The sequence below is a fragment of the Mercenaria mercenaria genome, chromosome 6 (genome assembly GCF_021730395.1).
Source record: "Mercenaria mercenaria strain notata chromosome 6, MADL_Memer_1, whole genome shotgun sequence".
NCBI lineage: Eukaryota > Metazoa > Mollusca > Bivalvia > Venerida > Veneridae > Mercenaria > Mercenaria mercenaria.
Window position 1 is genome coordinate 72,844,700 of NC_069366.1, and position 27,925 is coordinate 72,872,624.

The 27,925-nt window shown below is 34.4% G+C and overlaps 2 protein-coding genes across 3 annotated transcripts in view; both read right to left on the bottom strand.

The window, feature by feature from the left end:
• Positions 1 to 436: 436 nt before the first annotated feature.
• LOC123548616 (cystine/glutamate transporter-like) lies at positions 437 to 14,557 on the bottom strand. The gene is made up of 10 exons (XM_045336043.2): positions 13,986 to 14,557; positions 13,389 to 13,514; positions 12,528 to 12,627; positions 12,121 to 12,165; positions 11,037 to 11,160; positions 10,633 to 10,736; positions 8,620 to 8,716; positions 7,592 to 7,741; positions 3,697 to 3,874; positions 437 to 3,067 (listed from the first exon to the last, which is right to left on the bottom strand). The coding sequence occupies exons 1-10, from the start codon at positions 14,446 to 14,448 to the stop codon at positions 3,015 to 3,017; spliced, it is 1,440 nt and encodes a 479-aa protein (XP_045191978.2). The 5' UTR covers positions 14,449 to 14,557; the 3' UTR covers positions 437 to 3,014.
• A 2,803-nt stretch (positions 14,558 to 17,360) lies between these two features.
• The window catches only part of LOC123548615 (retinoblastoma-like protein 2), a 74,619-nt gene continuing 64,054 nt past the window's right edge, over positions 17,361 to 27,925 (bottom strand). For both annotated transcript variants that reach the window (XM_053546313.1, XM_053546312.1), the window contains 6 exons: positions 25,655 to 25,726; positions 24,979 to 25,105; positions 24,246 to 24,388; positions 23,117 to 23,173; positions 22,086 to 22,253; positions 17,361 to 21,788 (listed from right to left, as the gene is read on the bottom strand). In XM_053546313.1, the coding sequence (XP_053402288.1) occupies positions 21,591 to 21,788; positions 22,086 to 22,253; positions 23,117 to 23,173; positions 24,246 to 24,388; positions 24,979 to 25,105; positions 25,655 to 25,726 (765 nt within the window). In that variant the 3' untranslated portion in view covers positions 17,361 to 21,590. The remainder of the gene's footprint in view (positions 21,789 to 22,085; positions 22,254 to 23,116; positions 23,174 to 24,245; positions 24,389 to 24,978; positions 25,106 to 25,654; positions 25,727 to 27,925) is intronic.

The window sequence follows — 27,925 nt, forward strand, 5'->3', positions numbered from 1 at the left end:
ATTCGTGTTAGACGAAATTCGAGTTTTTTATAGTCAACCTCGGTTTGCTTTCGTAGCTGCTATTGAACGTCGGGTTATGTTTCAAGTGCAATTTTGAAGAGATGAATGATTAAAAAATGTGTAGAAATAGTTTAATTACTTATGTTGATATCAAATTAACAACAAAACACCGTCAAAATATTTGTCCGGAAATTGGTTTACCTGACGGGAAAAATACCTCATTTTAGTGACCCCATTTGAGGCCCCACTGAACCCATATTTTACGTCATAACGCGATGCTGATTACAACATCGGATGCAGAAGGGGCTGAAGTTTGTGCAGTATGGACTTCATTTATGTCAAATATTTTTTTAAGAATTAATGGAGCCGAAATATGAAAATGTGTCCGGAAAATGGTTCCCAACCAGTATAGATATATATACTGACCTCTCATAACTTGTGAAAAATACAGTTTATCTAAGTTCAACAATAAAGATCTTTGTCACGTGGTAAAATCTATTTATGCGGTATAATAATAATAATAATAATTGTTTCTGTACATTTGCATCAATTCATAACATAGAATAATATCAAAAACAATGACTTATGCAAAAATACAAAAAGTTCATATAAGGCACTATAATAACAATTATCACTGTCTATATAAATATTTGACCAATACAAAGTGTCAAATGATAAAATTACCACTGTATTTATGTATATACACTTACCAACATGCACAACTAATATAATTAAAACATTCAAACAAAATACAATGACTGATATAAGGTATGAAATACGCCATGGAAAGTACAAGTCAATTCCACACAAGTATCAATTTCTTATCAGTGTGAAACTTGTTATAATATACACTGAGCAAAATTTATAATCGGTCACCTCACATTTATTAATACAGAAGATTTTCAAGATATCAAGTGACACTCACTGAACTTTGTAACATATCAATTCTGATAACTTCTCTTGAAAAAAACTGACTACATAGTACGTGGTATTTACAGAATTACAAGCTTTAAAAACTGAGCCACTCCGAAAAAAAAACTCAAAATATTATAATTAAGCGATTATTTCTTACATTCATCTGCAACACGCGTACGCGGATGTATCCCAGCAAAGCGAATGAAAGAGGTATTTCTCCAATCAAACTTTCTCAAAATTTAGGTCCAAAGTACACAGGTTAGTGCCGAAAGGACAGGTGTTTCAAGTGCGTTTTGCAGCATCTTTAAGATTCATATGTGCAAATGCATTTCTACACCTATAATGATTTTAAATACAAACGTAATATTTATTTAATAGCTCATAATTACGATACTTTCAGTGCAGAGTTAGTTTTGATGGAAATCAACTGAAATTTTGAACTTATTTCCTAAAACAATGGAGAATATTTGAAAATTTTACATTTAATAAGGCTCTTGTAAAATGTCCCAGTAATGTTATAAAGAACTTTTAGGTTTTCCATATACAGTAACTGAATTTCTATTTATTTCAACAGAACCTGCAATATAACACAACAACCCTATTTACAAACTATCTAAAATATTATACAATTTTAAGTTCACAGTCACATACCAACGCTGCTAATAGAAACATATCGTTGGCCGACGTAGGAAATCTTATAATTATGTTCATTTTAGTAACTTTTCAGGAAAGACAAGAAACGTTTTCTTTCAGAACAAGGAAATTAAAGAACCTAAACTATTTCGTGTACACGTTAAATTGAAACAGCATCAAATATTACATTTTTTCAGGTTTCTAGTTTCTTCAATTACCGCATATGTATGAGATTTTAGAATGCCACAAACACTTGAAATTCACGTAAAATATACGTGATATACGACTGTTTTGTATTTAAAGTTTAAGAAATGTCCTTTGAAAAGGTTGTTTTTTGCAGGACGATCATGTAGCAGTATTTCAATAACTACGCAGAAAATTGGTTTATTTTCGGGATGTAAATATGGTTTTCCACTTCAGTATTGTAATTCTCTTGTTTGGTAATGTCTGCTTTCGACTTCAGTACCATATTTGGTGATGTCAGTCGGAAGCTAAAAATATTCGAGGTTTTAGAAGCATAAAATGGTTCAATGTGTTTACATGAAAGTTGTCACATGACAATTTTGCAACTTTTTAGCTGGATAGGATATCAATTATTTCCGCAGAACATGCAGCATTACAATTATATTCTAAACGCTTGAAAAAGATTTTTGCACAGATATGAATGAGGTATTCTACGCCGGTCCATAAAGAATAATCATTATGCGAACTGAATCTGACTAAATGTAATTATTGCTTAGTGTATATAATACTAATTCGCAACAAACAAACACACGCTTGTACGTCATGAAACAATAAAGCTCTTGAATACTTTAAAGAAAAGTCATTAATATAAATAAAAACGTCACACGTGAACATCATATATAAAATATTAACACGATTTTATGCCGTGTAACATTGTAAAAATATACAGTAAGACGGATCGTCTTGAAAAAAAAATAACAAATCAAATAACTGTAAGTAAATTTAAAAATTGACAAGAAAACAAAAAACGAGAACAAATGTCCAACAAGAAAAGACTGATCAATACTGATTCGATAACATGTTTCATTAAACCATTGATGCAACAACAGCTGCAACACAACAAATGTATCTCAATATAATTATCAAATAGTAAAAAATACTAATACTAGTATTTGGTAAATAAATGCTACTTGTCATTGGTTACACTGGATATGAAACCGACTCTTGAAAATGTACAAATATAGTTAAAAATAGCAAAATAAACTTGAAATAATGGAAGACATTTTTCCTGAGTTAAAAATGCTATTTTTATTTAAACACCATTATATAGCACCTTGGTTACAGCCTCAGCATATAGTTGTAATAAATAGTTCGTCTGATTAAAAATTAAACCTTACAAGACTGGATGTTTACATGTATTTCAGCTGTCATCCAGACTTTCGCTTGTGGAATGGCACTCACGTGTGTAGCCTTGTTTCGTTAGATCCTAGCTTCTTTGCTAACTATTCTGATTTGCTCACTAACAAAGTTTTCTGTACGCTGAGAGTAAGTCGCTCTGAAGATCGAAAAAAAAATCGAGTAAAATAATAGAAATATATCTTTAACAAACATTTAACTCACATTTTACTTCCAGATTACCACAAAACTACAAAATATATTTTCCAGCTGTGAATGTGCCCTTTTCTAGAACATGCTAACCATGATTCTACACATTACGTTTTAGCATAAGGTAATTTAACAATTTTTGCTGAACTGTCAGGAATTGCGATAAATAATAGCTGTTTTCCTCAACTGTTAAAAAGAAGTGATTGTGTCACTACTCTGACTTTCTGGCCGTGTGAAAATTAATCTCTAAGAAAATTTTGTTTCTGTCTGGCTTAACGTCGCATCGACACAATCATAGGGCATATGGCGACTTTCCAGCTTTGATGATTGAAGAAGACCCTAGGTGCACATCCGTGCATTATTTCATCACGAGCGGGCACCTGCATAGAATCACTGACCTTCCGTAAGCCAGCTGGATGGATGCCTTACATGAAGAATTCAACGCCCTGAGTGAGGCTCGAACCCACATCGGTGAGGGACAAGTGATTCAAAGTCAGCGACCTTAACCACTCGGCCACGGAGACGTCTAAGTCAATTAGGTAATACAAACATATTATCAGATATTTCATTAACATTTACCCATATAATTTGTATAAATTTTTGGCTTGCTTTTCCACTTTACTCCCACGATATAAAACGGTATACCAGCAGCTAAGATAACCAGACCTCGTCCAAGTTTGTAAGGTTCTTCATATACACACAACATAAACACCACCACTAACAACACAAGCTGGGATATCGGTATATACAAACTTGCCTGAAATATATCAAATAATATTGCTTTACACACAACATAAACACCACCACTTACAACACTAGCTGGGATATAGGTATAAACAAACTAGCCTGAAATATATCAAACAATATTGCTTTACACACAACATAAACACCACCACTAACAACACTAGCTGGGATATCGGTATAAACAAACTTGCCTGAAATATATCAAACAATATTGCTTTACACACAACATAAACACCACCACTAACAACACTAGCTGGGATATCGGTATATACAAACTTGCCTAAAATATATCAAACAATATTGCTTTAAACACAACATAAGCACCACCACTAACAACAACAACACTAGCTGGGATATCGGTATATACAAACTTGCCTGAAATATATCAAACAATATTGCTTTACACATAACATAAACACCACCACTAACAACACTAGCTGGGATATCGGTATATACAAACTTGCCTGAAATATATCAAACAATATTGCTTTACACACAACATAAGCACCACCACTAACAACACTAGCTGGGATATCGGTATAAACAAACTAGCCTGAAATATATCAAACAATATTGCTTTACACACAACATAAACACCACCACTAACAACACTAGCTGGGATATCGGTATATACAAACTTGCCTGAAATATATCAAACAATATTGCTTTACACACAACATAAACACCACCACTAACAACACTAGCTGGGATATCGGTATAACAAACTTGTCCTGAAATATATCAAACAATATTGCTTTACACACAACATGAACACGACCATAACAACACAAGCTGGGATATCGGTATAAACAAACTTGCCTGAAATATATCAAACAATATTGCTTTACACACAACATGAACACGACCACTAACAACACTAGCTGGGATATCGGTATAAACAAACTTGCCTGAAATATATCAAACACTATTGCTTTACACACAACATGAACACGACCACTAACAACACTAGCTGGGATATCGGTATAAACAAACTTGCCTGAAATATATCAAACACTATTGCTTTACACATAACATCAACACCACCACTAACAACACTAGCTGGGATATCGGTATATACAAACTTGCCTGAAATATATCAAACAATATTGCTTTACACACAACATGAACACGACCACTAACAACACTAGCTGGGATATCGGTATAAACAAACTTGCCTGAAATATATCAAACAACATTGCTTTACACACAACATAAACACCACCACTAACAACACTAGCTGGGATATCGGTATAAACAAACTTGCCTGAAATATATCAAACAATATTGCTTTACACACAACATAAACACCACCACTAACAACACTAGCTGGGATATCGGTATATACAAACTTGTCTGAAGTATATGACACAGACTTTGGTTTATAGAAAAAATTGCCTATCTCGAATATAAGCTTGGTTAGTTATTTAAAGAATTACTTGTGTGTTATTATTATTGTTATCTGATTTATTGTAATTTCAACAAAGAACTTTTGACAAATTCAAAGAAAGGAACGTTGTATGAAACGCCAGTCTTACTGTAACGTCTATCCCGCCATTCAATTCTGTTTCTGTGAGCGTAAAATTAATTCTGAGTATTTCCGAAGATACTTTGTTTTCTTTAGTTTCAAATTTAACATATAAGTCTTAATGATACTATAAATTCTTAAAAACTGTCTAAAATAATGATCATCTGAACTTGCTACTTGGCATTTTTGAATACCTAAAACCGGTTTGGACAAACTAGCTTTTCAACATTCACCCAGATACTACATGTCACCATTTAACCCAGTGGACAGATCGCCGACATATATAGTCTGTTGACTACATGCAATTTACTTTTCAACATTTACTTAAACATTACATGCAGGCGAACTGCGCAATTAGGTTTAGTTGTGGTCGTTCCTATATAGTGTGACTGACTACATACATCTTGCTTTTCAATAATCACTCACACTATACAAGTTGACGATCTGCACATCTAAGTATAGTTGTCGTTTCTATATAGTGTGACTGAACACATACAACTTGGTTTTCAAAAATCACTCACTCACTACATTCTGGCAATCTGAGCAACTATATGCAACATGCTTTTCAAAAATTACTCGCACGCTACATGTTGACGAGTTGAGCAATTAGCTTAAATGTTCCTTTATAGTGTGACTGAATACATACAACTTTCTTTTTAAGAAACACTAACCCTACATGTTGGCGATCTGCGCAACTAAATTTAGTTGTGGCTGTTCATTTATAGTGTGACTTGAATACATACAACTTGTTTTTATCACTCACACTTTATATGCTGGCGATGTGAGCAACTAGGTTTAGTTGTGGTAGTTCTTATGTATAGTGATTGAATACATACAACTAACTTTTGGACAATCACTCAGACTATACATGCTGGCTATCTGTCTAATTAGGTTATATACAAAATGAGTAGAATATCAAAAACTGCATGTTGCATACTAAAACAATGCAGATTTATTCCATGATATTCAATAATGGTTTAGTCTAAGCCAAAATCATGATAACGTTTAACTTACTATGCCCAAAACGTAGAATACTATTCCGTCTTTTGTCAAAATGTAGCAGTTCCGGTTTCAATGACGCATTTATCAGCAATCGATTAATTAAAATACATGCATTTACTACTCATACATATTTACTGATAATATTTTAAAACAAGCTATTACAAACTATGCACCGTTTGCAGTTGGCATCTTATGCTCTTGTTAGTGACGTTTACAGGAAAACATGATTGACAGGAAACAAGGTTCAATTGTTAAAACTCTTATTGACAGTGATGAAGATTTTTAAAAAATGCATTCAGAAACTGCAGAACCTAGGATAAGTTTACAACAATATTTCATATTATATTTCATATATCTGTGTTCATTCTATCATAAGATTTCCTTTTACATTTACTGGTTCGACCAAATGAGGCAAGAGCGCCGTCTTGCGGGTGCTGACGATCATCTGATTTTTTTGTATAATAGAAATATTGTCCTACCCATGGTTTTCTTAGTCCAAAAATGGCCATAATTCTAGCAAAAAGCAGGATGGAGTTATGGTTCTTGATGTACAGAGTCAGCTTATGATGGTAAACAACTGTTGCAAGTTTCAAAGCAATAGCTCTGATAGTTTAGGAGAAAAGTGTACCTAAACATAAAACTTAACCAATAAATCTGATATTTTCTTAGTCCAAAAGGGGCCATAGTTCTTGCAAAAGGCAGGACAGAGTTATGTTTGTTGCAGTACATTGTCAGCTTATGATGGTGAACAAGTGTTACAAGTTTTAAAGCAATAGCTTTGACAGTTTATGAGAAAAGCTGACCTAAACACAAAACTTAACCAAGAAATCTGATTTTCTAAGTCCAAAAGGGGCCATAATTCTTGCAAAAAAGCGGGACGGAGTTATGTTTCTTGATGTACAGGGTCAGCTTATGATGGTGAACAAGTGTTGCAAGTTTCAAAGCAATACCTTTGATAGTTTAGGAGAAAAGCTGACCTGAACATAAAACTTAACCAGGCAACGCCAACGCCAACGCCAACGCCAACGCCAATAAAGTGAAGACAATAACTCATCTTTTTTTTTCCAAAAAATCAGATGAGCTAAAAATGTCATCAATTCAAATTCAGACAATTTTTACATTATATTAGTCGTACAATTTTAATATGATGCTTTACTATGTAATTATCTTTCCCTTGCCTGTATACATAACAAATGACAATACCTTATAGGGTCTTTCAGCATGAGGCTGCTTCCAGCGGAGGTAAAGCAGTGCGACGACCACAGAGAGACTAAGCAGCAACGAGAACAGACTTATCAGCTCCATGAATGTAAACAGTTCCCCTGATAATAACATAATACTGGACCATACAAGCTGAAATATTAATAACAGACCGAGTAAAAACTAGAACACTTATCAGCTCCATGAATGTAAACAGTTCCCCTGATAATAACATAATACTGGACCATGAGGTACATGAATGTAAACAAATCCTCTGACAATAAAACACAGAATGTGTCCAAAAAAGCTGAAATATCATTGAGAGGCTGAGTAACAACGAGAACTGACCGATCTATTCCACAAATGTGACTAGTTCCCCTGACTATAACATAATACTGGTCCATATAAGCTGAAATATCAAACAAGTTTCAGGCAAAGATGTTATGTAAAGATATTTCCTCTTTTTGTCTCTCGAGTTTATTCATGCTGTTAAGTTAATCCGTTCATAAGGTTAATACCGTTTTATGTACAAAGTGGCTCTACACAAAAGACTGGCAAGCTACAGATTCAGCGAAAGAAACATACTTATTATAGACATATACCACCCTATGTTCGAGGTCAGTGTTTATCACCTCTAATATACAGAAAATTCAGCGTGTATTACCTCAAGATACAGTCTAATATACAGAAAGTTCGGAGTGTCTTACCTTTAAGTATCGTCTGACATACGGTACGCTCACCGTATATTACCTCAAAGTATTGTCTAAAATACCTAAAACTCAGAATTACCAAACAGTATTGTCTAATATACTGAAAACTCATTGTGTATTACTTCATATTATCGTCTAAATATTCTTAAAACTCTTTGTGTATTACCTTAAAGTATTGTCTGATATACAGAAAGCTCATGGTGTATTGCCTCATCGAATATTGTGAAAAAAACTCGGGGTTTATTACCTCATAGTACTGCCTTGTTCATAAAAAGTTCAATCAGTAAATAGATGATAGTTTAATAACTATATTACACTTACCAATGCGAAAATTGCTGGCCAAGGAGTGAAGAATTTTGTACTAATCATAGAAAGGAAGAATGGTGCTTGGTTGTTCCTGGCAGCAGCTAACAGCACTCTGAAAGATAAACGCTTCAATGAAAAATGTTGCTGCTTATATGAACTTGTGCATATATTTATTACATCTGGCAAGGTATAGGTAAACGAGTAAGTACAGTTACTTCACTGCTTTAATTGGTCGCCTTTAAAAAAGACCGGGATACAGATTTATCATAGTTCACATTTATGCCAACTGAACAACGTTCACACATCACTTTACTTATCCGCTTCTGTGAGTTTGTGGTGACTGAACGCATGTTTATACATTTATAACTCGGCCGAGACTATTTGCGCTGTTTTAACTAGTAGAAAAGCTTACAAACAACTTAAGAAACAATCTTAACTAATTTTGTAGGCGGGATGTGATATAAACGTTTTCCTCATAATGAAAGTGGTAGCGGTTCCTAATTAATTAAGAGAAAGCCTTAACAATTACTAGTTAAAAAATCCTTGGGAAGCATAGCACGAAATCAGTATGAATAATAACAGACTGTGCAGGATGAGTCAGTTCATGACAGATTGTGAAACATGCAACCGCCCAGACGGCTTAAGCTTATGTCTCTTTCTTTTGTTTGTTTTTTGGTTTAGCGGCGTTTTTCAACAGCATGTCAATTACGTAACGGCGAGCTAATTACTAACCTAAATAGTGCTCCTGGATTCTGTACCAGTATTAACCTGTTTTCCGCACGTAAATGTCAGCTTCTACACAAGGATCGTAGCTGGACGACGGAATGACTTCAAACACAGTGTCTATTATCAAATCGTCACGGAGGACATAAGCCTGCCTAGGGATCGACCACACGACCCAGTGTCTCGTAGACTAACCCTCTTCTTACCGAGCTAAGTTAAATTTCAAAGCGTTGTTTTCTTTTTAAATGGTCTTAAATGATCTGTTGCACTGAGTTAGTATTGCAACATAAAAATGTAGCTCTAACTACAGAACATGCATAGAATGGTGACTATAATTATGTACTATTTTGATTTTAAATCCTTACTAGAAAATTTACTGGGATACATAATCATATACATTTGTAAGTGCAATATCTTTCTGAACCATTTTAGATAAAAACAAGCGCTGTCATAAACTGATAACAGAATTTGAATGGCCTATATTTGGTTCGATAAGGACATTTTCATATACCTTAAATTGCCGATTACTGGCGTATTTGGGATATACTAACATACCTTGAATCACCTCGTATTGATGCATTTAGGACATGTTCACATACTTTGAAAGCGCTTGTATCTTGGCGGTAGGAACATATTCACGTACCTTGTTTGACCAAGTATCGAAACATTTAGGACATGTTTGCATTCCCTGAATAGCCTAGTACCAAAGCATTATGGACATATTCATATATCTTGAATTGCCTAGTGTCCTAGTGTCTAGTTGAAGCATTCACATATCTTGAACGGACGCATACTGAAACATTTTGGACATGTTCACATACCTTGAATGGCCGAGTATCGAAGCATTTAGGACATGTTCACATACCTTGAATGGCCGAGTATCGAAGCATTTAGGACATGTTTACATACCTTGAATGGCCGAGTATCGAAGCATTTTGGACATGTTCACATACCTTGAATCGCAGAGTATCGAAGCATTTATGACATGTTCACATACCTTGAATGGCCGAGTATCGAAGCATTTAGGACATGTTCACATACCTTGAATGGCAGAGTATCGAAGCATTTATGACATGTTCACATACCTTGAATGGCCGAGTATCGAAGCATTTAGGACATGTTCACATACCTTGAATGGCAGAGTATCGAAGCATTTAGGACATGTTCACATACCTTGAATGGCCGAGTATCGAAGCATTTAGGACATGTTCACATACCTTGAATGGCAGAGTATCGAAGGATTTATGACATGTTCACATACCTTGAATGGCCGAGTATCGAAGCATTTAAGACATGTTCACATACCTTGAATGACCGAGTATCGAAGCATTTAGGACACCTATTGCAGTTACAGCAACAAGAATAGAAAGCACTGGTTTCAGCGGAGAATAGAACTTTTCAAAAAATAACTGAAAAAGACAAAAGTAAGCCAGTGAAAATTACTAAATATACCCTGTGCATTGTAGGTTGTGTTGGTAAATAAACTGAAGTAGGATTTAATTAGACTGCAAGGTGCTGTCACCGTGCTGATTCAGTTTGACTTAATTTCATTACAGAATATTTACATTCATAGACAGTATCTGAACAAATTTAAGACTTGAGAAATAACATGACAAAACATGACACGCAAAATCCGACATGTACCTTCCAAACCTGATAGTTTCCATCCAAAGCTTAATATTCTGAAGCAATTCTACATGAATACGTACCACGGCTATGGCCGCTGACTGGAGTATTTCTCGCTTGGTGAGTACAACATAGTATGCCAAGTTTACTAGAACAAATTCTAATGTGATTATCAAGAAACTGACATGTATCGCTCTCGGTAAATCTCTGAAATAAAAATGTACTAGACTATCTATCAATTGTTGAGGTTTTGATAACGCATTAATTTCCTAACTTAAATATTTGCATTTATTTTTGTATAGACAGGAAAAGATAACAGTAACATTTGGTTCAAGAATAAAAAAAACAATCGACAGCGAATATTGATAAATCGCAGTACATCTTCATGGGCACATCTTCATATCTCAAAAATATGTGAAAAATATTTTTCCCTGCAACAGGCTAAAATCACTGTCAGTGTAAATACAAAAGTAACATTTGATGAGAGCAAAACTGCAGAAGTGTTCTCAACAATTATAGATATCCATTTTCTGCTCAATTCTCATTTGTTCGGGTAAGTCAAATAAGAAAAATCAAATTTGAGGTCAACATTTTAAAAGTGTTAGAACTGATGCTGAAATTGTTGGTGTACACGATGATTTTTGGCGCACAATTTAACTGTGTAATTTTCTTAGCTTTTCTTTGCAAATGAAAAAATGACATTATTCTACTTTAACATGAAAGTACATATTTGATGAATTAAAGATTCAGGGAAAACAGCCAGCGGAAACTTTTATTTGTTCAGGTATAAACGATTCTTTACAGAAAGTATTTTAACTTTCTTTTTTTTCTCGAATATTTAACATTCTTTCTTTTTCGTTCACAATAAATCACATCACAGACATAACCAGTAGCTTAACTGCAAGTTTATCACTTCAAAATAAATAAAACAAAACCCACTGCAAGTTATTTTGTCGGTGTAAGTTTACGTGCACTTCGGAAAATAACTTTTCAGTATGGTATTAAGTAAGTAATAGATAACATGTTTACCTGCCGTAAAGACTCTATTTAAGATTTTTGTTTCTCATATACAATACACACTGAAACTGACAACTTGAATTCGACCATAAAATGACATAGTTTAATTTTACCACTCGTACTTACAACTTATTTACATAAACTAAATACCTGCCGGGGTTTTTAACTTCTTCCATCAAATTTACAACGATCTGCCTGTATAAAAAAATGTAACTGTCTCATCAAGTATGTACTGACTTTTGATTTTTTCTTTCGAATTAAGACTAAATGTTTCACCGTATATAATTTTATGACGATTTTGGATACTCAACGTGTTCGTTAGCCTCTTTTAAATTAAACTGACAAGCACGCCCATTTTGGAATTTCATGTTAAATATCAGACTCTAAAATATGATACAAAATGTATTAATCCAATAATCAAACAAATAAAAAGATTGTTACATTGAGATTTTAAAATAAGTAACATACATCTACTATAAGAGGCTAGAATCTGATTAAATCTGGACAATCTCAGAAAGGTTGAACAAATGCAAAAATGTCATTAAAAATACACTTACCATCCCCCAAATGTGAAGACAGAGAAGAAAAATGCCATGGCAACAACAATTGGTTTATCAACCGTTCCTTCCCAAACATCTGATATATTCTCTGGTCCATCTTTAATATCAATATATTATATACATTTATCATGATTTCTGATTACATATGTAAGCAGTCAACATATACACAAATGTAACATAAGACAATGTCATTATAAAGATTAAACAAAACGAAACTGATTAATATGACTTTCATTTTTGTAAAACTGCTTAAAATAGGCCTAGTGATAAGTATTCACAGACAAGATAAATAGCCGTAATGGGTCTGGCGAAGCTGGTAAGGTGGGTATCCATTTCTGAAGAAGTCCTAGACAGCGTGTATAATGACAGTACAGGGAATGAACATCATTCGAACAGTTGGCTACTGTCAATTACACATGGCAACAAAATGTATGTATTAGTCCTGCGCCATAATAAATTGAGAAATAAGTTTGGAGTTTGATAAAGAATGAAGGTATTTTTTTTGGAAATGAAAAACAAGTTCATTATTGAGGATAATGGTTTGACAGTGAAACAAAACATGACTAATAATAAGTGACTGTTTTGCTCAGAAAAAAAAGTTTTTGTATGAAATGTATCTTAGTTAAAAAATCTATCGATCTGTAACTATTCTGTCATTCAAAGAACAATGACTTTAAAGCCCTAGAAAATAGTATTATGATAAACATAGTTTGTGGAAAAGAAAAAGAAATAAATTGGTTACAGTACGCAACGTATCAGTCACGGTGATCCTAATTTAAGACCTGTGCCACTGTTTAAAATATTAGCAAGTCAGCGTCCATGTGTTCTCGGGAGAAATTTCTGGGAATGTTAACCTACCTGTAGCTAAACTAATAGCACCACATACTATTATCAGCAGTAAAGCCAGTATCTTCGTGAGTGTTAGTATTGACTGGATCTTTGTGACTAACTTCACATAAACACAGTTGATGGCTACAAAGGATACTGAAAAGTGCAAAAATTGAATATTACTGAACACACAACCCAAAGTCTTGTTAAGATCTAGTTATGAAATTATATTAACCTGAAGCCAAGTAAAGTCAAGAAATTTTCATTCGCAAGTCGGATAAATATATAAACAAGATAACATTTAAGCTGCACTGATTGTTAGTAGCAAAACGTTCCAATTTATACCATCTACGCACGAATCAGAACATTTTCAAATGAGCAAACTGACATAAAGATGCTCAGGTGTTACACTAGGTAGGCCTACATTGCATTTGAAAGAGACATTAACGCCGTAAAGTTACCAAAATTCTTTGAAAGGGCATGCACACACTTCTCCATAAAATCGGTAAAAATTATTGTCTGTTTTAAAATGAATAATATTACTTTTGCATGTTATGCATCTGCCTTACTCAATGATTTATTAAAATATGAAAGGAAAGGTCACAACACATGTAGGCAGTCGCTTACCGAGGATCCAGACAGCAAACAACTTGACAGCAACATCAGGAGGTTCACAGTTTACAAAGAATAGCTGCAAAATATACAGTGATGCACAGTATGACACAAATGCCCAGAACGGTCCCGTGATCAACAATATATACCCCCACATTATCATAAATCCTGAGAAAGGCCCAAACACTTTCAAAATGAAAAAATAGGGTCCCCCAGCTTTTGGAAACATAGTTGCTAGCTCTGTGAAACAAAGTGCAAGAAAAAGATTCATAACACCTCCAAATATCCATAATATCAATGATAATCCTACAGATCCTGTGTACTTTAATATTGCGGTTGGAGCAACAAAAACAGAGATATGACCTGTCACTGAACACAAAATTGATACACAACTGAACAAGGTCAATGACTTTTTCATTCGAATTTCCTCAATGACAACCGATCTGCTTCGACCCAGAATTTTCTTAATTTCAACCATGGTTATCCTTTTCCTGAGTAGGAGTATCAAATTGTATAAATCCTCAGTTATGCAATGTTTATACTGATATCCAATTTGACATGTTTACATCTGAAGACGCTTGAGCATATTTTCCAATCTTCTATGTCACTCTGATTGAGGAACAGATTAAAACTCGTCTGCGGCCGTTCCACCATACGTTCCAGTACAAGTAAATTTTATTTTACCTATACCTTACCAATACCCATTTACAGCTGGATCGACTGAAGCAATCACGATAAAGTACACTGCCCATAGACACACTAAGCTAGCCCGGGACCTTCACTTCCGTAGGAAAGCATCTTAGCCGTCTCGGCCAATGCGTACAAATAGGCTACCATGTGAGGTATTTTGAGTTTTGTCTTCGTAATAAATATGCACTGCAAGACGATTATTTTCCCGCTGTCTATAGATCAAGGGTAAAATCAAATGCTTAGTAACTAATGTGTATTCAAATTAGTCCAACAAATTTGTTTTCAATACAACACCAGAATTTATTTCATCAGATGAGAGCCATGCATAAAATTTCAAGAGTGGCTGTGCGAATGTTGAATATATAATGCATGACGTTCACGAGAAATGATAAATGTGGTTAAACTTTGACCATTTAATAAAAAAGATTTTGTTTGAAAGGATGTTTGGTAAAATGTATATGACTGCTGCTCATTTTAATCTAAGTTTGGGGTAAAAAAAATCCCAATAATAGAATTTGTTCAAACTTTGTACACAGTGTCCTGTTACAAACAAAATTATGAAAAAAAATCAAAGGTCACCATGCTTGTTCAGAAGTTATATGCCCTTGAATATGCACATTTTAAGAAAAATCCAATTTTAAGGACAGGTAACTCCTAAACAAGCACGGTGACCTATGATTGTTTTAGCATTTTTTCTGTTTCTAACACGACACCGTGTTCATATACAAAGTTTATTACAAATTCTATTATTGGGAAATTTTTGCCCATCTCTCATACAAGAAACTGCAGCGAGCGTCTTTAATGTTAAAAGATGCATAATCCTTTTAGGCTTATCTGCTAAATTTCAATATTGTTTCTAACTTCAACACCATCCTACTAACCTTTTGTGCAAAAGAAAAAGCATAAAACGTTAAGTTTCGAAAAATAACACTTTATATAGTACGGTCCGATTTATTTCCTTAAATAAAGAAGACTGAAATTGAGTGTTATTGCGCAACGTGAAAGCGTCAAACGTCATAGTGGCGCGCTAAAAAAGATATCTTCAAAAATGTAGATTATTAACCTTGATAAACGTGTTAGACTCTGGAATAAACAGATGCGTATCGTTATACAATGTATCACATGAGGGCGCAAGGACACATTAAATGAAATGTTGGTCTATTATTTCTTAAATAATTTGAGGGACCTTCACTCGTTCAGAAATGTACCGGGGCCAGCCAATACATTGCAGTATTCAAATATTGCCGCCTCAGTAGCTCTAGGAAATACAAGTACCAATGGCATGATGTCTGGTTCCACACGTTGCACCTCCTTGTCTGCTGTATAACAGGAAAGACAGAGGTTTAATCTTGGCAAAAGTCATGATAAAAAGTCGGCTGCTGAAAGCATACTTGTTTAAGATTATCTACTGTTTGAAGACTCACATCTGCAAATAAAATTTAAGTTAAAGATTAGAAGACATATTGTAAGACTGATATCTTGAGCTGTCTTCAGGCCTGATGTTGCAGTACATTTGCAAAACACATGATGCTTTAAAATCATCCATAAGTTTGCTTCATGCTTAAATATTCAAGTTTTTAACCGGCATGTTGTAATAAATTTGTGTATCTACTTCGTATTGTAATATTCTTATAAACAAGTTTGAGCATTCAGCATGCAGCCAAACATCGTTAAAAGGCCCATATCATTCCTGGCTAGTAGTTTTGAAACGTTCTTAATAAATTTTCAGCTCTAGTGGATGAATGCAATGAACACAATTGGAATAAATTTAAGAAAGTTCAATCGATTCTACGTGACAAATTCGAACAGAAATGCCGAAATGCACGTACTTCTAGCCCTGACGAGCTAATAATCGGACGGTCAGATTTTTTTCTATGGACTTTTTTTGTCTTGATCTTGTGCAAACTTATCTCCCTTTGTGTAAAAATTATTTTTTCTTACTTCACACATCAAAAAAATATCCAAATTTCATGAAACCAAGATTTTTATAGCATTTTATTACGCAAATTTGAAAATACAGTCAAGTATATTTGTGGCTGATTTCTGAAATGTCATGAACGGGACAACACGAACACTTGACAAACACCTTTACCTTATTTGTTGAGTTTTCATGTTGGACGATGTATGACATCGACACACGGGCATCTCAATAACTCACCTGTGCACAAGAGGGTCATCGAAGTCCTGTATCACTCACAGGTACTGCGAACTGATGGCAACGAAGGCCTAAGTCGCCCAAACCTTTACCCTGTTCAATTCCTAAAATGGACTGGTCCATCATTCAATTTAGGCAGTACAAGGGATGTTCGCTGCAAATTTACTGACTGAACTGCGAACAGTGCAGGCCGATATTGGTTTGCACTGGTCGCAAAGGCAAAATCATCTACCGCCAGCAGGCTAAATGTTAAATATATGCCATGGAACTGAAACACATGCAGCTGGAAATATGCTATATACACTTGCCAAGCAGAAACCATGCTTCTGTCCATTGGTTTTCTGAAGATCCATCAATCAGTTCACAAGACGTTTTACATGTAAATAGAACTGACGACAAAGGACATCGTATAAACCGCCTAAACTCTTTCTAAGCAAGTTTGAAGTAAACTTGCTACACAGCTCAAGTTATGTTCTAGACAAAGAGAATGAGACCCAGACTAACATGCCACCTCTTCACTTCTGAATTAAAAGAAACACAGTTCATGATGTTTTATCTTTTTAATCTTTTTTAAAAATTTGATATATTCATGAAATATGTAAAACATTACACATATGATTCCTTCACGTTCACATTGTGTTGAGGATATATACAGCAGTAAAATGATTTGACATGTACAAAATATTACATAATTTTATATACAGGATATAAATCTATAGGTTTAGGTCAGTTCAACAACAAAAATTATAACACTTTGCAACTTTGACATAAGTCCACTCGTCCTAATTTAACCAGTATTTCATCATAAACATGACAAAATCTGTGCATTTATGTCTGATCGTGCAGTAACAAAATTTGAAAATCTCATTTCATCGATTATTCAAGATACAAACACTAGAGTAACAGATCCTGTCATAAAGTAAACTTTGAGGACAACATTACATATACTTCTCTGACAGAATTTTTCTGCCAGCTACATATGTAACAGTTTTGAGAACAATTCTCTGATGTAAGAAAACAGGTATTGTAATATTTCTATTGATTATCTGTGGAACAGTTCAATTTTTTTTCTCCTCCACTCAACAGATGTCGTTTTGAAACTATCAGACTAACCATTTAAGCATGATAACAAAGTTATCTTCACGATCAGACGAACAATTTTAAGCTGCAACAGACCTGAAGCAAATATCTCTTGTCTTTGAAGGCTGAATTATTTAACCTATGTACATGTATTATAGTGATCACTTAATGCACCACATGGAAAAAGTTAAACAATTGAAGAAAATAACTAGAAAATTCCATAGACTGTATAACACCTGCAGTCCAGGAAATACATGTTCCAAGGCTTTAACATTAAATTTAAAATCCAGTCTCAGAATCTAGCTTTGCCATTGATCAATTCAAGAGACTGAGCTCGGAACCAGTTTCAGAATGGAGCTTTGCCATTGGTCAATTCAAGAGACTGAGCTCGGAACCAGTCTCAGGACTGAGCTTTGCCATTGGTCAATTCAAGAGACTAAGCTCTGAACCAGTCTCAGAATGGAGCTTTGCCATTGGTTTATTCAGAGCTGTCTCAAAATGGAGCTTTGCTATTGGTCAATTCTGAGATTGAGCTCGGAATCAACCAACCAGCTGCTGGAGTTTAACCCTGGGTTCATGTGACATAAAATACTATGACAGAAACTATTTTAACATGTAAAATATTTGCATGCAAGTAAAACAACTATAAAGAAAAAGGCTTGCATGCAAGTAAAACAACTATAAAGAAAAAGGCTTGCTCCATCAAAAACCTTATACAAAAAATGCAAGAATGTACAGATCTATAAAATGGAAACAGAAAATCAATGTTACAAAAACTTGTCATAAATCAGCTAGTTTTCAATATGAGAATGTTTATATTTAATATGTACATAATGACTAGGTATGAATGAACAGAAGTTTTATAAAGTTCCTCTTGTAAAAAGACTTCAGAAATCACAAATGAGCCGCACCATGAGAAAACCAACGTAGTGCATTTGCGACCAGCATGGATCCAGACCTACCTGCGCATCTGCGCAGTCTGGTCAGGATCCATGCTGTTCGCTTTCAAAGACTATTGCAATAACAGAAACCGTTATCCGCATAGTCTGGTCTGGATCTTTGCTGGTCACAAAGTCACTATGTTGGTTTTCTCATGGTGTGGCTCAAAATTATTTTAAAATAACAACACTGGAATTACCCATCCCCAGTCACACAGAACTAGTAAATTAAAGTCTGACAATATTCCGCCACAAAGTACAGTAGCCTTAACATACAATCCACATAACTTTTAATAACTCAACGATATACAAGACTCAAATTCATATTTGAAAACAGAAACCATTATTTGGGATGATGCAAGTAAACTGTACATTAAAATGCTTATGTATATAAACAGTACTATGTTTGGTTAAAAATAGTTCATCCCCAATACAGGTATAGATAAACACTATATTAATGTGTTCATCCACTAAAATCTTTTTTATCAAATCACTGTTGTACACAATATTGAATTTTAAGTGTAACTCCACAAATACAGTTTATTCAAATATTTAGCAGTATTTATGTTAAACTTATTTAATAAGGATCTTCTACATTTTAACTTAGTATCTAAAATAAAACCATTTGTGAAAAATATGCATTGGATTTCCTAACATATATGCAGAGTATAACAGCGTTAAGATAAAATCTAAGTTATTTTCTTCTGTATTTTGCTTGCTATTCTGTCAGATTGTTATACTGTTTTAGATTAAAAGTAATTTATACCTAACAGAACACCATTTCAAAACAAATATGTCACTCACAGCTTAAATGAGGTTTTCAACTAAAGACATTTAGACTAATAGTCAACTGAGCACAATCAATTATTCAAATTCATGATGATAAGAAAATACATTTTTATTTAAAAGTATTGAAAAAAAGTTCAAGTGCTGCCTAGTGAAAAATCTACAAGTGCTGAAACCTTTACATTTAAACATGGTAACATTAAAAAGAATAGCTATGATGTGATATATGCACAAGATGAAATAAAATTTGCAAAATATGTTTAAAAATGTTGTAAAACAGGTGACACCTGGCCCCAAGGTAAAAAAACTTTAGTCTGAAAATCAGTCTCAGAGTGCAATTTTGTGACTGGTCAATATCAAAACTGTACTCTAGAAACAACCAATCAGGTACTCTGGAGTTTTGAGACTGGACTCCAAACTCAGTTTGATAACCCTGGATACTGGCAGTCTTGAGATCAAACTTCTTTTATTAGATACAGTCTATTGTGAAAACATATTCAATTCCAGATTGGATTCCACTACATAAAATTGCAATTTTATTTTACACATAACCTTGTCGTTTTGTTAAAATATCACAATCTCAGAAAACAACATTCACAAACCAACAGCTTTGAAGTAGATTGTAAGCCTACAGAATTTTTCAAAATAGCACTTACGACCTACTTCTAAGGATTGAGATGTGTATTTTTCCCCTTAATATATTTAACAGATTCTATGCTTGCACAATACACTGAACCAATTCCCTGATCATTTGAAATATTCCTTCTGCTTTAAAATGACATGAATTTAATGTTAAGTAAAATAAACTTCTAAACGAGTTTGAAAATATGTATATTACACAAATTTAGAAAATACCTAACAGACTGTAGAACAGACAGCAAATCTTCCATTTTCTATTAGTTTTAAGACCCATTAAATGTTACAGAGCATAACATAATGTATACTGTCCAGTGAAGAACAGTCTTAACAAAGAAATTCATGAAACATACCCAAACAACATATCTGTTCTAGCCAAAGACTCTCTACTTGGACAAACTGATGGGTTTATGATGAATTAAGAGTTTAACAGCTATTAAAGACAGATAACTTTATCTGACTTGAGGTCACATGGTGACTTTTTAGCTTCAATGGTTGAGGAAGATTCTACAATCGTCTAATCAGGCATTATTTTAGGCATGATTGGGTACCCGTCCTAGAACAACATACTTTCTGTAAGCCTGCCTGATTGCTTTTTTACAAGTCATCTGGAGTTTACACACAAATACTCAAGCAAATTGAATGTTAAAATATTTATTTTATTTTATTTAGAGAGACTCTCACCATGTACCCCAAATGCAAGATTAGCCCTAAAATGAGCCAGTATCTACTAATGGTCACATAAACTTTCATTTGTATCTCATGACGTTCACTTGACATCCCTTACGTAACTTCTAAACACTCTCTTTACAGTTGTTTCAAAAAGTTCTCAACAGTTTTCTCCTTCAAGAAAGTCTAATACAACTTGTAATGTTTGTCGCGTGAAATCTGAAATGATCGTTCTCTAAAATAAGCATTTTCCACATTTGGTGTCTTCAGCTATCAAAAGGAGTTCATGTTCACTTTATGCAAAAAATATCTGTCCTCATTCAAAATTATTTTCCTTTGTTACTTCCTCTGGTTTTCTATCCTAGCCTATTATTGACTGATCGAATACTCTATAATCATCTAACTATCACAATTGACTGGTTCCCTCAAATAAAGGTGCTTATTAAATGATGTATCGTTACTTCAGAACGTGTCCAAACATCAACTTTCTGGGTTGTATGTGTTTCTTTTTAAAATCTAAATATTCCATGAAGAATATTTCATATAAAAAATCATAAATAAATCAATCAAATTGTTTCAATTTTCCGTAAACAATGCCACTTTTAATATAAACATCACTTTCAGAGTCCTGCCCAGCAGTCTGTATCATTTTTAACAACCACAATTTTATTTCACAATAACCACTTTTGTGGCTTGTTCTTGTCTGTCCGAAGTGACGTCCTGAAGACGTTTATGGAACAAGCTAATTCTCTTCGGGGATACAGCTGGCTCTTCATTAGAGTCTATTTGTAAAGTACGTTTCCCAGAAAATTCCAGTCTATTTTCACTCTTCATTCGGATCATGTTGTTGATTGCTTTTAAACTCTGCAAATGAAAACATAAAACAGTTCAATACTTTGATACATACATTACACACTAGCAGATCGTTAATGGGGCTGCAACTTCGTTTCCTAGCAATTGACTGTTCTCCATGACAATGATGTCTAAGGTCCTTGTGCTCAACAATAAAATAACGAAGAACCACCAATACTGGCCTCTTAGGTGGAAGACACTCGAGAGCATCTCCAAAATTTCTAGTACCAGGACCGACACTTTTAAAGATAGTGATGGACAAATAAATAACCAAGTATGACTACATGTGTTCATTTTTTTAGCAAGTACCTTAGAAGGACTTCTGTTGAAGCAGTACAACATTCTCTTGTCTGGTAACTTAGGCGATGATCCCCAAGATTTGTGTGGCGAGATGTATACAGAATGTTTGCTGGATACACGCCGTGGAGAAGTTGTATGACATCTTGTTGCCGGTAGTGGAGATAGTGGTGGAGCATCCTGAAATACCATTTAAGTTCAAATTAATCACCAGTCAAATTAAACACATGCATTCTTGCAAACTACCAGTGGTAAATGAGACATTGGGAGTGGTCTTTCCACTGGCTTGCAAAATTTTTAAAGTGCAAAAACTGAAAATGGAAATGACAGTTTTTATTTCTTCAACTTTCACTTCTGGTATGCTAAAAATACCCCCAACACTATTTTTACACAGTGCACACCCTAAACAGACTGGACCTGGACTAAGAACCTGGCTATATTCAATTCTGATCAAAACTGAAAGTGAAGTTGATACCTTTCAAGTTGAAATTTCTTTCACTATCAAATATTAGCCAGTACAAAAAAATGAATTCTAGCCCTTTTGGAGAGAAATAATTTTTTAACAAGCCATGCGTCACTATCAACATCAAAGTGAAGCAAAATGTTTACTTGTAAAGTAGAATCCTACTGTAAATTCTAACACGACCAGCGAATAACCTACATACATGCAGAGCAAAATCTATCTCGGGTTATTCTGCAATAAACCACTCGCGTGCAATGATGTCATCCAATCAAGGTGCATAGCATGGTCGTAAAAAGTAGTTTCCCTTTTTTTTTTTTGGAACATTGTTGATACTAGTATGTTGTGTTAGAATCGAAATAAGTTCCCAAGTGTGATTTATCGTAGAATAACCCTAGTTTTTTGTTCTTATGCGAAACAATATATCACTCAGGCCTACGGCCTTCATGACATATTCTTACGCATAAGAACTCAAAACACCGGTTATTCTACGATAAACCACACTTGGGAACTTATTATTTCTTAAGTAAATGTTGCCTCCATTCTATTATTATACAAACAAGACAAAAATACATGTACTTACTCCATTCTGACTTGCTGAAAACCTTAAGGCAAATCCTCGCATTTGTGTGATAAAAACCTGAAACAGAAAATTTTCATCAATCAGTACCCTAAGTTACTCTCTTTAAAGACTAAACTGTTTGTTTTATGAAGGTTGTTGCTCCAGTAAGGTTAATTTACTAAGAATTATACATAAAGTGAAAGAAAATATATATATTTTTAGAGAGGCGTTTCCTCTTCAGTGCTGTTTACAGGCTGTACTGTACTAACTCCTCCTACTTGTTTTTGTCAATTTCAATTATTAAAGACATATCAATAACAGCTTATATCTTCAGCATATAGCAGTATCAAACATGAAACGTACTGTCCAGAAAACTTGCATGTACCGTATTTTCCCGAATTAAGGCCCCCCCTCTAATTAACGCCCCCCACCCGTTTTGGAGGGGAAAAAAAGTCAACAAGAACGAAAAAAAATCACCTACCTCATTTTTATAAGTCCACATAATAAGTAATTTACAGTAAGTATCCAATGTATTAAGAATTAAACACACTTTTAAACAGTACATGTACTGTAAATCCAAAACGTTGATACGGTACGTATCCGATCATCAAATAGAAAATTAAACGGTAAATCCATTTTTGATTTGTTTTTGCACCACCCGCGCACAAGCTTCCTGTCGACTTTAAACAAATTTGCGGCAAAGTGTTAACCTTTTCTTCGGCAGTTTTAATAACTTTTAATTTAAAAGCCGGCACATAAGCAGCGTGTCAAACCACTGACATTGTGTATTGCTACCCGCATGTACTAAGGAAAATATTATCGGAGTACACAGCTGTTTGGGTATGATGACGTAATGTGTAATGTCACGAGCGTGTCACGGAATATATGAGGTACCGTATTTAAATGCATCATTTTAAGACACACTGCATTAAATTGGATGCCAAATAATTACGTTTTGGGGCAATTAAACAACACAGAAACACTTTACAGTTGGTTTGAACGATGTTTTTAAGTTTTGTAAAAAATTTAATTTTTTATTTTTTTTACCTCAAATGCAACGCCCCCGGGGGTGTTTATTCGGGAAAATACGGTATTTACTATGGACTTGAAACAAAGCATGAATAAAGATCTTCAATATATGTACACTCACCTGATTATAGAATTGTATGAGATCACCTCTTTCTTCTCCAAATTCGAAGTTTGATCCTGTGCCGACCATCCTTGTCGGCGTCGGTGGATGACTGCTGGGGTGTGGCACAGGCAGCGTACTTGATGAACGCATTGGCACTGTTTCTGTAATAACATATTTCATGAAATAAAACAAGCAAAGACAATGTAATAGGTAAATCTTTAGTTTAGGTTTCATTCTTTCTCCATCTATCACGGACAATGCAAATGTAAGACATTACCTTACATTTCCTGTACACTATGAATAACGGTTTTCATGATGAGCACTAAGCAAATATCTTTGTCTTTTACATTTATCAAATCATGATTTTAGAGATGTATTTAATACTTCAAAATTGCTGGAGAACAAAGAAAAACACACACACACACACACACACACACACACACACACATTGTCCTTCTGACTAATCCTAGAGCTTGATGCCCTAAGGTCTACAAGAACTTTCTATACTAAGAATAAATACTCTGTAATCATATAATATCAGACAAGAAATTTTGCAGATTTGACCAAAACAGGTATTTCATGGGGACATGAATTCATGAACCATTAAATGGAAATTTAACTTGTTCTCTGTGATTTACTTTCTTGAGTTAACTCAACCAAAAGTAGTCCCCTAAGAATATCAATGATTTCACACTACTTAGGAAAGATAGAAAATTTGATCAAACTTCTTTAAAAGTAGGATTATACAAACTTTTTTCTTTGTTTTCCTCTTTGTCACCGTTTACAGGTGATGAGGTACCACTGGCCTCTGCTCGACTACCGTCACTACTTCCTGAGGTGTGCCGGTATCTACTTGATAGTAACACGCTTCTATACACCTGAAATATATACACAAACATTCAATTTTACTGGAGAGGAACTTGTCAAAACATATTAATTTACTTGAATTCAAAACATTTATCAACACTTCACATAGATGCATACAAAACTGTAATATTTGGTCAGCCTCAATTTATCACGTGAAATAAATTGGCAAAATATGTAAGAGTTATGCCTCTTGTAACACTAATGTACATTGTCCCTTTGCGAAAATACAACAAGTTTCAACTGAACATGTTAAATATGAGAAGATACTGACTTCATAAAAAAAGGTAAAACCTTGCCAGATGACCAACACAAATCACTCAATGCACGTTTCTAAAAGCACATTAACACAGTTTTGGTCACAGGTTGACTTTTCAGCTTTGATGACACGAAGACCAAGTGCCAATTGAAGCTGTTTAATTGAAAGTGCCAGTAAGAGAATTATTCTGGTAAGGACGCGTACCTAAATGTAACCACCCATCTTTGGAAAACACTTGGATGGTACAGTGAGAGAAAATTGCAAACACTAGTCATACACAACATATTAAAGTTATGTTACTTACATGGCTTTGTGCTTGAGGTTGCAATCTATAGCACTTCATAATGTTTTGGAAAGACTGGGATTTGTCTGTCACCTGTAATGTATAAATGATAATTTACTTGAAACATTCAGTTATCTCTTGTAGGGCTTTGTCAATAATCTGTACTATACAAACGATTACTTGAAATCTGTAAAGTCACCTATACCAACTTTTGTTCACCTTAACAATTAACTTCACATTAATTTTTTCTTTCATGAATTTCTTTGAATATAATAGGTTTTACATGGTAAATAAGGTCACAAGGTATTATAGTAAGCAGTAAGTGGTATAAATCAGTAATAACCTAGTTCTGTAGTCTACAACCTGAATACTAGGGTTGGGTACCGCCTTGAAAAAAATACTGCGGCATACCACGGTTTTTCCTTATTACCGCGGTATATACCATGGTATATCACCATTTTTATCGTAAGACTAACAGCTAAGGTAGTGGTCATAAAAATATTGAAAAACTCTCAGAAATACTTATTTTATTAGGGGCAACAACGAAGACTAGTTACTTGACTAGAATTAAAGAAAGAAATACACTGGAATATTAACTTGACTTATGACTACTTAGATTAATGACCCTTAGTATTTTTTACCAGCGCGTATTCGTCAGAAGACACCATATTGTTTTAGGGAAGCACTGGGTCACATGTATATAGGTCGCGCTTGTTTGAAGTTCGATTCGTGCACCCGTTTGATAAACCAGTAACGTTTACAAATAGTATGAAGGCTTCATCAAATTGTTTTCAAACAAAAAATAACAAGCTAATTCGATGAATTGGTATCCCCCGCGGAAAGGGTTTGTGGTCAGGAATGGCAAAAAAATATATCCGGCAAAAAGTTAAGGATGTTACTAAGAAGCAAATAATTTCATTTGTCAAAATCAATTTAACAGAAAATGAATGCTATTTTTTGGTTGGGGGAGGAGGGGCAGCGGGGGTGACTGGGTGAGGGTACAAAACATCGATTATTGTCATTGATCATCGATGTTGATTATAAATATTGAAATATGGATGGAATATTAAAAATGAAAAAAAATAAAAATGGGAGGGGGGGGGGGGGGGGGGGGGGGTTTGGACTGGATGCGGAGTGAGGGGGGGGCACAGTACAACTTTGTATGTTGATAAATATTCATGAAAGTCTGAAAAAAATAATAATAACAAGAGTGCCAGAATGTCACAATATACGCCCGTCACAGCAAATTTCTTTACTCTAGCACCTGTATTTCCAAATGGAATTTTAATTTTGTGGTTGTTTAGTAATCATTGTAAGTCTTTTGTTTTTCTAAGTCCACAAAAAAACTCTTACCAGGTAGAGATACCTTAAAATACACCTAAAATTTGAAAGTAACATCTATGTTGTACCACAGAAAAGTGGTCTTGTTTTTTCCCTACGGTCAATTATAAAAAAGTTACTATATAAGTTATTTATAGTAACAACTAAGGGAAGGTAATCTTAAAAAAAAAACTAAAAAAAAATTGTAAGTCCACACAAAAATCTTTACCAGGTAGAGATTGGTCAAAATACACCTCATAATTGGATGTAGCATGCATGTTGTACTACAGAAAAGTGGTCTCGATTTTTCCCTACGACTAGTAATGAAAAAGTTACAATATAAGCTATTTATAGTAACAACAGCATGCCCACAGGATTTTTAAAAAGTGGGTACCTGTACCCACTACTTTTGGAAAAAGTGGGTACAGGCTAAAAAAATCTGGGTACACTGAATTTTCCCAAAACATGAACATATGTACTGGTATGAAAACTAAAAGCAACAGATATTAGATAATGTTTACAGTATTTATTCAGTAAACTCAGTCATACTGTATTTATATAGGCCTAGCCTGTTTACTATATGCTGCTAAGGCATAAAGAGCAGTATTTAACTATTACGAATGTCTAAGGCCTAAATGCTTCAGCAGCTTTTTCTCTGGCTTAGGCATTTGCTTATAGTAGTACTCGATGACCATTCTGTTCTGCACATTATCAACAGTACGCCTGCAGGAACTAATGCTGTATGATGCCTATTTTGTAGTGAAAACCCGGCCTTTCATATGGCACTGAGGTCAATTTAATATTTCCACCCAGAATGAAGTTTTTCATGCTCGTCCGCCATTTTTGTTAGTGACGTATTTGGAGTAATCTAGATCGCGCAGATGTTTGCCGCTGGAAGCTTATTGGTTTTCTGTTCAAAAGCAAGCATTTCCCGGGTTTTAGGTTAGCGACCACCAATTTTTGAGCCAAATT

Bases quoted from the DNA above. Each gene is read 5' to 3' on its own strand.
- LOC123548616 (XM_045336043.2), bottom strand. From the start codon at position 14,448: ATGGTTGAAATTAAGAAAATTCTGGGTCGAAGCAGATCGGTTGTCATT. The intron at 12,166-12,527 runs GTAAGTGTATTT...TTTTTTATACAG, and splicing joins GTCTTCACATTTGGGGGATG to GCAGATCGTTGTAAATTTGA. The intron at 3,875-7,591 runs GTATTGTCATTT...GATATATTTCAG, and splicing joins ATGCTGAAAGACCCTATAAG to GCAAGTTTGTATATACCGAT.